At 37.9% G+C, this 13,364-nt stretch overlaps 1 protein-coding gene across 26 annotated transcripts in view; it reads right to left on the bottom strand.

The window, feature by feature from the left end:
- SCEL (sciellin) overlaps nt 1–13,364 on the bottom strand; it is a 301,081-nt gene that overhangs the window by 64,439 nt on the left and 223,278 nt on the right. For 25 of the 26 annotated variants that reach the window (XM_038569806.1, XM_038569829.1, XM_038569807.1 and 22 more), the window contains one exon: nt 11,789–11,854. In XM_038569806.1, coding sequence (XP_038425734.1) covers nt 11,789–11,854 — 66 coding nt within the window. Of the gene's footprint in view, nt 1–5,197; nt 5,414–11,788; nt 11,855–13,364 lie in introns of those variants that run through there. The other variant, XM_038569832.1, reaches the window with a different exon arrangement.

Here is a 13,364-nt window from a genome sequence, read left to right as displayed (position 1 = left end):
GCTCTCACAAACTTATTTTGGTCCATCCAAACATCCTTCTCTCGTGGAGTTTTTTTTTTTCCCCCAATGAATCAAAAAGGTTATTTTCCCTGTATCATGGTGCTGGTAGCTCAGCCAGCGTTTCAACTTAGTTTTTCTGATGTTGAATCTCGTATGTTTTTCTCTATAATATACTGCATCAAACCAATACCCTTCCAGGTATTCCCAGTGAAAATCTAATAATGACAGGTTGTTCTGCATTGCTTCCTTACCCAAGGACAGCATCATTACATTAGCTCAATGAGCACTTATGCCACAAATGCCTCAGGCATAATGTTAGGACACATAATAATGTAGATCAAAATTGGGCATTCGAAAACTAGAAAAGGTGCAGTCTCTACTTTCAAAGATCTCATTGAAAGCAAGGCATATGTTCAAAAGAATGATTACTATAATGAAGTCTCACTTTCTAGTGGCCAGAGGCCATTACAATAAACCATAACACAGCAACAGAGTGTGCACTGGACTCAAATTCCAGAGCCCTAGGTTCTAGACTAGCTTTGCCACTAACTAAATTTGACCCTAGAAAGAGGGCTGATTCTCTGAACCTCTGCTTCTTTATCTATACAAGGAGAAGACTGGTCTAGATCTGTGGCTGTAAAACCATTACATGACTGAGGGAAGGCAGCATGATTACAAGGCATCTTCAATTCCACAGAGCCCCGAGCATTTGCTGTAAACCAAGCACCTTGAACATTTATATACTGCACTTTCCAAATGTATGTAGGTGCAATTGTAGTTAATAAAATTTAAATTAGCGTAATTCATGTCAGCTTTATAAGAAAATATGTCAATATTCTCTGGTCAATAGATAAAAAGGTGACACAAAACTTTAAGTATTGCTGAATTCATAGCATCTTTACATCCTTAGATATTTACTCAAAGACTAATAAAAAACAGTCCAATTATTATCAGGTGAAGTTGTAAAAATTTTTAGCATTAAAAAAGGAGTCCACTCAAAATGGATCATAGACCTATATATAAAACACACCAGTATAAAACTTATAGAAGAAAAATCTCTGTGACCATGCATTAGGGAGAAGGTTCTCAGATATAACACCAATAGTACAATTCACTAAAAAAAATAATAATTTGATAAGTTGGACTTCATTAAATTAAAAACTTTTTCTCTGCAAAATACACTGTTAAGAGAATGAAAACAGAAGCCACACTGGCAGAAAAATATTTGCAAATCACATATCTGACAAAGGACTTGTAAGCAGTATGTAATTTGTTAATTAGTCAACTGTAAGTAAACAAACAACGAATTCAAAAAATGGGCCAATGATTTGAACAGATACATCACCAAAGAAGATGCACAGATAACAAGAAAGCATATGAGAAGATGCTTGACATCATTAGTCTGTAGGGAAATATAAGTTAAAAAAAGAATGAGCTACACTACACACCTATTAGAATGCCTAAAATAATTGTTTTAAAAGCTGACAATACTAAATGATGTTAACAAAGTAGAATAACTTGAACTCTCATGCATTGCTGGTGGGGTGCAAAATAGTACAGCCTCTTTAAAAACTGGCAGTTTCTTATAAAGTTAAACATATGCTTACCATATGACCTAGCAATCCCACTTGTAGGCATTTATTCAAGAGAAGTGATCACACCAAGAAACAGGCATGCCCTCAATCCTGTATGTCAAATTTAAAGCCCACAAAAACAACCCAAATTTCCCTCACCAGGTAAATGGCTAAAAAAACTCTGTGGCTCCATATAATAGAATATTACTCAGCAATGAAAAGGAATGAGCTATTGATGCACACAACAGCGTGGATGAATCCCACATGCATTATGCTAAGTGAAGAAAGCCAGATTCAAAAGGCTGTATATACTGTGTGATTCCATGTAGCTAATATTCCTTATATTCCTGACAGAGGAAGAAGAACGATCAGAAGACAAAGAAGTGCCCCCAAGTCTGCTGACACTCTTAAGTAAAGTGTGGGTCTTTGCACCCCCCCACCCACTTTTCCCACTGCCCTTCTTCTAGGCTCTTGGAAACCTAGTTCCTATGTCACAGTATGTTCTGGTCACCCACACTATACCATACCCGGGATGCCCTGTCTTCTTGCTCCAAAGCCATCCCCTATTCATGAAATTCAAGCCACCATCCCTTAGCATGTCCTAATTCTGCCCAGTTCTTGCAGAAAAAAAAAACAAAAAAAAACCAAAAACATGGTTTAGGTAATTGACACTAAGATTTGGATGACCAGATGACCCTTTTAACCTCTCTGAATTTTCATGCTTTTAGCTGAGGTGAGATTTATAATCTCTAGTTGATAGACCTTCAAACAATACTACAAAAGGGTAAAATAATTTTAAAAAATCAAACCATTTGATTTTTATGATTGGGGCAGAGGGAGTTGTCAAAGGGCAAGGCATTTACCCCTAGGTATCCTGATTCTCACAGCTTCTTCCTCACCCCTGCTTCTGAACCTGAAGATACCCCGCTTCATCATACTTCTGGGGGCTCCCTCAGTAGCAGTAGAGGCAACAGGGGCTCCAAGGGAGAAAGGCTGGTGGAATTCAGAATGGGGATAAGCACAGATGTCTTTGTTGGTTGTTATTTGAATGTGTTTAAGTTACTTAAAACTAGTGTTATGAAATCAGAAACTGTCTCTGTTGACCTCATAGGACTGAAAAAGCAACTAACTCTATGCTGAAGGTTAAACCCTTCACTGACATATTTTGAATTAGTGTTCTCCTCACTCTAAGCAAACAATGCTATATAAAAACAATGACCTTATTTCAGGTTAACATTTTAATTATTTTGAATATCTAGAATGGGTACTTCTTTCTTTTCTTTTTTTTAGAGAGACAGAGCAAGAGAGAGAGAGAAAGAGAGAGCATTCAAATATACACATGAGCGGGAGGGGAAGAGGCAGAGAGAGAGAGAGAGAATCCTAAGCAGGTTTCACACCCAGCCAGAGCCAAGGTGGGGCTTGGTCTTCTGACCCTGAGATCATGACCTGAACCAAAATCAAGAGTCAGACACTCAACCGACTGAGCCACCTAGGAACCCCTACAATGGATATTTCTAGGCATTCAGATAAAATTTTAAAATCACTGTACTTGGATATTTTACTAAGAGTCTTAGAATCTTAAGTTTTACAAAACAGATTCTAGTCAATATAAAGATTTTGGCTGAGATAAAAATAAAACATATTGATTTAATTTACCATGACAACAAACTGCAGAGTGTTTGGTACCAATAGAGTTAAAAATGTAGCAGTATAATTAGAAAGGTTACATTTTACCATTTATAGTTACAGACAGAAAAATATAACCAGAGCAAAGTTGCCATGGCAACTCACATCTCAATCAGAATTTTCTTTCCTCCTTCAACTCTACCAATCAGCTAACTGAATGTGAAAACCACTGAAGAGGAAGAGGTTGAAACAAATATGGATGAGAAATTATAAAAGTACATAGCAAGCATTTAACTCTATAGCAATTTCCTACAGAAATTCCTTAGGTATGTTTCCACTATTTTAATTTTATCAGAAGTATGTATTTTCTTCTCTGTCTTTGGAAATGATTCCAGAAAAAACCACATTAGTGTTTTGGTAGTGGTGGTGGTAGTAGCGGCTTCATTGCTGGTCTTGTATCACCATAATGGGTAACATTGTAAACATTCATATTGTCTGTTAAGCAACTACCTTAATTCAACTTCAGTGAGTTTATTAATTGAGCGCCACATGCCATTTAACCACCAAATCTCTAAGTCACCTAAATACATAGTTAGAAACACTTGAATGTGTCATAAACAGAGCATATTTACTCTGAAATCAGAAGCAACTTCAACATCAACTTCCTAGAAATGCTGTGTCCACATTTCATTGTGACGTGACTAAATATTTCTCAGGAATGATGCCTGTTATCCATGCCTTGGCTCAGGCTTGGCAAATGTCATCACTCTTTTGAAGGACTCACAAATGAGGAAAAGTTTAAGAACTTGAAAACTGAAGACATACACTAGTGATATTTTGTGACTATTGCAACTTTGTGTTTATTATACCCTCAATGACTCACTCTCATTTGGGGCAAGTTTTCATATTTAGCACTCGTGACTCAAACTGACTCCCTGATACACCTTGACTTTCTTGAAACTGGGACTAAGTCTTATACATTTCTGTATTCCTGGCTTCTAGCAAAGTGCTTCCCTAGCACATAGAGCTCAGTAATCGTTTTGGAAAGAAAGAGACAGACACAGAGGAAGTGGGGAGTGAGGGAGCTATACAAACAGTCATCATAGCTTAAGCACATAGAATAAAGCCTAACTACAAAAATAAATATGATAATGGGTTGAAGGAATTCCCTATCTTGTAGTTATTAAGAAATGTTATAATTCATTTATCAATATGTACTTATTAACAAATTACTATGGATAAGGTCATATGGATAATTCAAAAAATTATAAGATGATGCCATCTAGTTAATGAGTATACCATGAAAATAAGTAATGTTCTAAGGCAATGGACGATTAATTGCCAAGTGAGGATTGTCAACAATAAGTTTTTTAAGTTCAGATGACAAAAACAACCTTGAGCTAAGAAAGCTTATGGTGGAAGTAAGATTCATACCAGATCTTGAAGAATGGGCTCATTTTGGATGTAGAATGAATCCACTTACTCTGCTTCCCCAATACCTACCGCATATCACTCTTCACCTTCACCACGCAATTGAACTAGTTGCAGTTTAATTTTCTGGCTCCTCCTTCATCACTTAATGTGCAGACACACATCAAGGTTCAACTTTCATTCTCTTTTTCATTTAATATTTTCTCCATAGTAACTTCATTTCTGAAGATATACACTTAAAATCTCTGGGATCATTCCCAAACCTGGATCTGTGGCACCACCTCTTACCTGAGTACTCCCCCATTTCCCACTGGTGATTACCTCCACAAATATATATTTTCAATATCCCAGACTCCACCTGTCCAAAACATTGCACAACCTCTTAAAACCAATTGTGTATTCCCCATTCTGCTCCTGTTTCTTCCTATACTGATTGGTGGCATCACTAGGCTTAAAATCACCCTGGATTTGAAAATCTGGGATTATATATTTCCTTTCTTCCCCCCAAATGCCACACCTCTTTCAGGACCTCTTCCCTAAATCCCTTTGTTAGAAGCTCTCCCTACCATGTCAGAGTTACCAGAGAATGTTGATGCTTTTCTCTTGATCCCATCACTGATTTTTGTGCTATGATTTTTTCCTGCATCCATACTGTCCAACTTTGGAACTTTGGAAGCCATAAAAGACCCCAAATCACTGCTCTCGGTCAGAGTTCTTCACTCAGAAACTGCCTGCCATGCTGCTGAGTGGCATCACCTAGATATAAAAATCCCCTCTGTGAATCTCCCTTTTCTTCAGGAGTTCTCTTGCCCTCTTGCCCTTCTGGGTGGTGGCTCCCATGCAGTTGTTTTTGGAGAGTCTTATTGAAGGGAGTGACTCTCTCCCCAGGCAAATATATCAAAGCACCATCCAAATATGGCTCAGAGTGTGCAACTACCTCCGCCACCAGTGCACCAGCGGTCATATCTTTTTTTTTTCTTGAATGGCACCCAAATCCTTCACTCACTACAATGACTACTGAATAAGAAAAAGGAGATAGAGAGGTCAATGAGATTTTTTGATACTTTAAGTGTGGGAGACTGAATGTTTACATTATTGTGACGTAAGAAAATAGTGCCTCCCAAAGAAAGAATATATCATCATGTTTGGTTATGGGGATGAGATTTTCTGAGAAGAGCCTCTCACAGCAAAAAGAGAACTAAACTGCCTGTATAAATAATTAATAGAAATTTGAGGGATCCCTGGGTGGCGCAGTGGTTTGGCGCCTGCCTTTGGCCCAGGGCGGGATCCTGGAGACTCGGGATCGAATCCCACGTCGGGCTCCCTGCATGGAGCCTGCTTCTCCCTCTGCCTGTGTCTCTGCCTCTCTCTCTCTCTCTGTGACTATCATGAACACATAAATCTTTAAAAAAAAAAAAAGAAATTTGAGGGGTGGAGGGATGAAGGGAGAGGAGGAGATAGGGAGAGAAAAAAGAAAGATGGAAGAAATAAGGAGTGAGGAGCTGCTGAACAAAATAGCAACAAAATCAGGCCTATAGAGAAGTGTCAGCCAAGAAGAAATAACCAATAATAGGTGTGGCCAAAGAACTAACAAACAGGAATTTCTAATATTACATTTGACTTTTTTTGGTCTGAGCTTCTACAATGTATTGTTAGCACTTTCATCACCCCACATCTTTATTAAAATCTTATGCACAAATGAACAAATCAGGGGAGGAAAGCTGCCATATCTTATACCTGAGTGAGTATGAAGCAGAAAAAAACAGAACAGACATGACTCAGAAGTGATATTTTGAAGACAAACCAGATGAAAACTTGGCCACAAGAATGTAAGTGCCCCCAAATGGGGGAGAAGACAGGATTCTAAGCAGAGAGGACCTTATATACCTTATATGGTCTATGGAAGGTGGGATAGGACGCATTTAAAACAGGTTATGTGACTGGAACAGACAGCAATGGGAAGTTGTGAGGGATGGGAGCCAGGAAAGGGAAGGCAGGCAGTACTAAGGATTGGGTCTTTATTCTAAGAAAAATGGAAAGTCATATTTTTATTTAGGAGGAGGATATATTCCATTATCCTTTTATAAATATCATTAGGGCAGCAGTGTAGAGAAGAGATTAGGGGAGTGGGTATCAGGGTAGATGAAGAGAGAATACCTAGGTAGCTACTACTACAGTCCAGAAAAGATATGATGGTAGAAATGGAGGGAAGCATATGGATTCAAGAGGCATTTGTAGATAACTTGATAGGATTTACTAAATGGATTGAATATTGGTGATTAAGGAAAGAAAAGTACAAAAAATAACTTCAAGTTTTCAAGTGTCAGTGGGCTGAGCACGGTATTACTAATTGAGATAGAGCATCAAGTTAATGTGGGAAATTATGAATTTCATTTTGAACATGTTATGTTTGCAAGGCTTCTGAGAAATTTAAGGGAAGATGTTGAATAGGCAGTTAGCTAACCAAAATCCGTCAGAGAAGAGGTGTGGAGTAGATATAAATGGAGTCAAGAGCACAAATGTGGCCATTGAAGCCCTGGGCATGGATAATTTGTGGAGGAGCAGAAGGTAGAATAAGAGGGAAGGAATTTTGAGGCTTTAGGAGCATCAACAATTAATGGCTAGTATAGGATGACGATGTGGCAAAGGAGACTGAGAAAGAAACGTTAGAGGAAAGAAACCCAAGAGTATGTTTGGGGCAGGGGAGGGTTGGGGGTTGAGGAGCTTCTCAAAAGACAAGGAGAGAGATTTCCTAAAGGCATGAATATCCAGTGATGCCTTTTGAAAGGTCAAGTAGTCATAGGGACTGAAATGTCAATAAGAATTTATCAGCAAAGTCATTTGTGACCTTGAGGAGAGCTATTTCTATGAACTAATGGTAGTGGGAACCAGAAAATAAAGATGGCAGGTATCATTAACTTTTCTGAAAACTTTGGTTGCAATGGAGAGATAAGATGCCAGTCTAATGGATTTGTGTAATTAGGCTATTAATTTTTTTTTTTTAAGTAGGCTCCATGTCCAGCAGGGAGCCCAAGGTGGGGTTTGAACTCAGGACCATGAGATAAAGACCCAAGCTGAGATCAAGAGTGAGATGCTTAATCAACTGAGCCACCCAGGTGCCCCTAGGCTATTCTTTTTTTTTTTTTTTTTTTTTGAGAAAAAGAGAAAGCATGCGTGTGGGGAGGAGGAGGGCAAAGGGAGAGGGAGAGAGAGAATCTTAAGCACACTGGGTGTGGAGCCTACATAGGGCTGGATCGTTCCACCCTGAGATCATGACCTGAGCTGAAATCAAGAGTCTGCCACTTAACTGAGTGAGCCATCCAGGGCCCCCTAGGCTATTACTTTTCAAGAAGCTATTTTTTTAAGATGAAAGGGGTTTGAACATGGAAATGTGGGGAAATCAGTGAAGCAGGGGTTTGATCACAGAGGTAACAGGAGAGACAGCTGACTGTAACAAGGAACAGCAATTATAAAAGGTAAAATCTTGATTTGGTCTTAATTAAAATGAAAAGAAATTATAGGTTCCAGGGAATTTGATAAGGTTTCAGAACAAATAACCTTGTTGTCTAGGTTGGTCATTCAAAATACTATGCTGGTTGTTTCTCTTCTCAGCAAGAAAAGGAAGAGGAGGTCAGAGAATATTTCCATCCCAATGACCAAGGAGCTGCCTTAGAAACCAGCTAGAAAAGGTTTTATTTAAGTTTCAAGCTTTACATGCTATATCTTGTTACCATAAACCACAGCTTCTCTCTTTAATCTTGTTAAGAAAAAAAAAAAAAAAGCAAGAGGCTTTCAAAGATATTTAACTCTTAACTCCAAAATTCTGTTTGATCACCCAGATCTTATCTCTCATTGTAAGACTAATGTATACCATACATAAAAGGATATCTATTTTAAGAAATTGCTTTTTTTCTTTAGCTGTTATATATGGTTATTTTAGAAAATTAAATTTTATCATTTAATCTCTAGTTCAACTCACCAACCTTATATTAACTGTGTATAGAATTACCTGTAGGTATAGCTATAGTTGTAGGTATAGAAAGAGATATAGATGTAAATATAGTCCTATATAGTCATAGGGATAGATATACGTATACATATAAGTATAGATAAAGCTCTGATAGCATGAGTCCTTCTGCTGGTAAAAAAAAAAAAGCTTGAGATGCTTTGTAAGGCAGCTTATATATACCTGTAATAGATTTTAATCCAAACACAATGCCAAAGCAAATTTTTAATTCAAACACACCTAAGTTTGATTTTCCCATACCATAAGTCAAGAAAGGAACAACTGAGGGACAGGGTGATACATGGTGTTAAACCACGGAGACGACCATGGAGACGTCAAGGGGGAAAAAAGTTGAATAAAAGGACTCACTCCAACAATGGCTGGGAAGTCTGATGGTCTTTTCGAACGTGCTGCACAGACAGGGGTGTGTGAGAGAAAATTAAAACTCTGGGAAAGATTAGGTGATGGGAGAAATGAAGGTTCACAAGATGAAGAACAGGAAGGAGAGTGAGAGTGTCAGTATTAAGGGGAAATTCTCTTGCAGGAGTCAGGAGTAAGGGAAAAGAGAGGAGACCAGTGTATAAGTGAGGGATGGGGAAATATACTTAGGATTGGGCTATTAGCTAGTATTAAAAATCATAGTCTCCCATTTTTATATTTTTTGACCTATTTTCATTTTCTTTGCATTCTTCTGGGGACAAAGATCTCTTTTTGAAGCCTTTGCTTCCTTTTATCATTTAATAATTGCTTCTATTTTTCAGCTTCCGCTAAAAAAGGTTCTTTTTTCAGCCCTAGGAATGCACTGGCATTAAAGGTGAGAAACAGAAGCTGTACTCTGAGCTCTTCCAAAGAAAAGCACTTTAGAAATCAAAGACTGGTATATTGTTATTATTCCCTTCTTCCCCTGAAAGCTTGGCATGACATTAGCTCTGATCCTCAAAGAGGAGTCTTTCAGTTTAGCCATTATATTAATAATCTGTGCCTCTAAAAAAGGAAAGGATATCTAAATTGATCAACCTAGTCCAATAATTTTCTCTTTCCTTTAGTTCTGGCGCTATGGATCTGATCTAGGATCCAGAAATAGGAGCATTGTGACTCATTTTATCTTCAATGTAAAATTACACCCAGCAATGAATAAATCGTAAGGGCATATAGCCAAGCACTACCAATTCTGTGCAAACAGAGGTCCACAAGTTTAATGGGCATTGAAAGCATGAGATATTAACTCATGAATAACCCTTCTGTATTTTTATAGTCATATAACCAGTTGCTTATTGTAATGATAATTTTACATTAATATTGGAATAATAAATAGAAGATGAACATAAGATTTTAGAAAAAGTAATAAATATTTTTAAGTACCAATTATCTATCAAGACAAAATTGGATGGATCTTAAAATACTCAGGAAATAATAGTTTCCTAACAAAAACCCTAGCTAATATTTTCCCCACTTAGGTAGCTCCATAAAAGGTGTTATTCATAGAGACATATCTAAACACTGACTGAGGGGAAAGAAGGTTTTAAACTAGAAACATAATCCATACTTGGCAGTTCATATAATTGGAAGTCACCTATAAATGAGATTCAAAAAGAAAATATTTTAACAGAAGGTGGATGTAATTCCAAGTTGTGATTGTTCAACGTGTTTAATAATTATACATGTATAAATAATATATATATTTATGTGTAATATGTATATATGTGTATATATATACAGATATATATACAGATGCAACATGTATAGAAAGAGCTCTTTGTGTCTATTGATGAACTAAATTTATTTACAACCTATAGAGCCAGCCTAAATTATAATAAAGGATATTTATTCCAAATATTTCTGTTATTTGGAAATAAAAGAGACATTAAAAGCCTACACAACATATGACAATTTTAGGAAATAAAACAATCTAATATTAAACAAGCACATTGTTTAATAACTCTTTTTTCCAATTGTTGAATTGGGAAAATAAATCCTATTGGAACATCGAAATATTCAGTGAAGATATTCTGGGAGTTGAAGATATAAAAATAATTTTGGATACCCTAAAGCAACACCAAATCAGAAACTTATTTTTCTTTGTGTGTTAGAGATGGCATAGATTATAGGAGTTCTGCACATATGTCTGCTGCTTTGAAGATCAGAGTGTAGGCTCCATGTTTTCTTCACTGATACATCCCAGGATCTTAGAACAATATCTGGCACACAATAATCACATATTAAATTAAATGGTTGTTGACATTCCTAGCACAGATTTTGTAGAACAAAGTGCCATCCACATGGTCTATAATCTTAGTTATAATAATTGATCTCAACAAAAAATAAAAGTAGAAAACACCCATTCATCCCTTAAAGTTTACAAAAAACTTGCAACTCATATCCTTATCCAGTCATTTGCGTTCATCACTGCCTGGAAGGGGTGGTGTATCAGGAGCCCACTTTTGAGTCGTGCCTGGTGCTTGATTCCATTCTCTCCTCAGCCACTTGTGGATTGAATTGTATGCCTCCCAAAATTCACATGTTGAAGCCCTAACCTGCTTCAGATGTGACCTTCCTTGGAAATAGGGTCATTGCAGATGTAATTAGATATGTGAGGACAAGGTCATAGTGGAGTTGGATAGACTGCATATCCAATACGACTAGTGTCCTCTTAAGAAGGGGAAATGTGGGACACAGACATGCACTCAGGGAGAATATCTTGTAAAGATGAAGGGAGAGATCTGGATGATGCTTATACCGACTCAGGAATGCCAAAGGGTGACTGGAAACCACCAGAAACCAGGAGAGAGCATGGAACAGATTCTCCCTCCCAGCCTGCAGAGGGAACCAACACTGCCAACACCTTGATCTTGGACTTCCAGCCTTTGGAGCTGTGAGAAACATTTTTATTAAGCCACCCAGTTTGTGGGACTTTGTTATGGCAGCTCTTAGCAAACTAATACAGCTAAGTATTCCTCGCACCTTGTAAGATTTCCTACCAGAGGCACTGATAGCCTGACCTCATTTCCACTGAGCCCTGTCTTGTTCAGCTCTCAGAATTCACAAGATCTCCTCTGATTTATTCCAAAGCCTCCACAATTACATATGGTCAATATCTGATGCATTCTTCCATTAAGTTACATAGCAATTACATCAGCCACCTTTCCCTTACCTTCTGTTTGCTCCCGTGCTTGGGATGGCACTGTAACCAGGAGGAGGTGGTGGAAACCAGGACTGTCTGTTAAGAAACAACATCAGTTATAAACGTGGTGCTTGAAAGACCTTATGCCACCCACATGTCTACCAGGAAAAGCTGAAAATAATTTGACAGTTAAAAGGCATTGAGACGACTTTTCAGTAAGCCTTGGGAATAAAATGAAAGCTTTCTTAAACTCAGTTGGAAGTAACTATACTGCAATCCAGGCTCTCTGCTCCCCAAGTAAGCTCCTTTCCCTGTTTTCTTGACACCAACATGTGGGTGTTTCTTTCAAAAGAAATATGAAGAGAATCTAGAAATTAATATTTGTTAAATCTTGCTAGTGGGTACATGGGTGTTTATCATAAACATACCTGGGATCCCTGGGTGGCGCAGCGGTTTGGCGCCTGCCTTTGACCCAGGGCGCGATCCTGGAGACCCGGGATCGAATCCCACGTCAGGCTCCCAGTGCATGGAGCCTGCTTCTCCCTCTGCCTGTGTCTCTGCCCCTCTCTCTCTCTCTCTCTCTCTCTGTGACTATCATAAATAAATAAAAATTTAAAAAAAAAAACATACCTCTTTTTCTATTTTCTACATATCTGAAATATTTTATAATGAAAATCAATCTTATGTTCTACTCTGTATCTATAGTTTCTAAAAAGCTGTATGATAAAGTGAAAAACTCTGAAAGTAAGAATATTGAAAACATAAGTAAATGCCCAGTAATGCTAACCTCAATTATATGTACATATATGTATATATACAAACACATATATATCCAATTAGAAAAATGTCTTCACATTACCAGGACTTAATTTTAATTGATAAAGATAGCTTGAGGCTCTGTCAGAAAGACTTAGATATGGATCAAAGATGAAGATGTTTAGAGGAGAGTGACATGTCAGAAGAAAGCCCAGAGAAGGAAAGGCTGGGATAAGGAGAGCTGGCTGTAAATTCATCAAGCAAGTCTATTCTCTGAGGCACTTCAGGACTGAGCTAAGATGAGATCAAAGCCAATTTCAACTTAATGTAAGTAGTCGATACTACTCATCGACAAAAGTAAGAGTCTTATTGCTCGCTTCAATGATCCTGACTTATGCCTAACCTGTCAGAGGAAACAGTTTTGAAGTGGGTAAGAGATATGAAATTTGGGTCCAAGAGAAAGGTGATTACATTTTTTGAGACTCTGCAGACACAACCAGAATTCTGACTGCAGGAGCATTTTGGCAATCAGCCAACCCATCAACAAACATTGAGCACCTACTCAAACAAGGCACAGTCTTAGGTGCAGGCAAAGAGAATAAAAACATTTTGAATGCACTGAGGTTCATGAATGTTTGTTTTCCATTTGATTGTGATTCACTAGCACTGTGTTCTCTTCAACAAGCAAAAATTGCTTCGACCCTCACCTTCTGTCTCTGGAAGAATATTCTATCACCACAGGTCTAGCTACTTCTCTGTGCCTACTAAATAAACAGACATCTACGCAGGCAGAAGGTGGGAGGCCACCCGGGATGTCAGAGAAGGAAGCATGATCACACAAACATTGATG

The sequence above is a fragment of the Canis lupus genome, chromosome 22, assembly GCF_011100685.1.
Source record: "Canis lupus familiaris isolate Mischka breed German Shepherd chromosome 22, alternate assembly UU_Cfam_GSD_1.0, whole genome shotgun sequence".
NCBI classification, from domain to species: Eukaryota; Metazoa; Chordata; class Mammalia; order Carnivora; family Canidae; genus Canis; species Canis lupus.
Note: the sequence above shows the minus strand (reverse complement) of the source record. Positions and strands in the feature narration are given on the sequence as shown.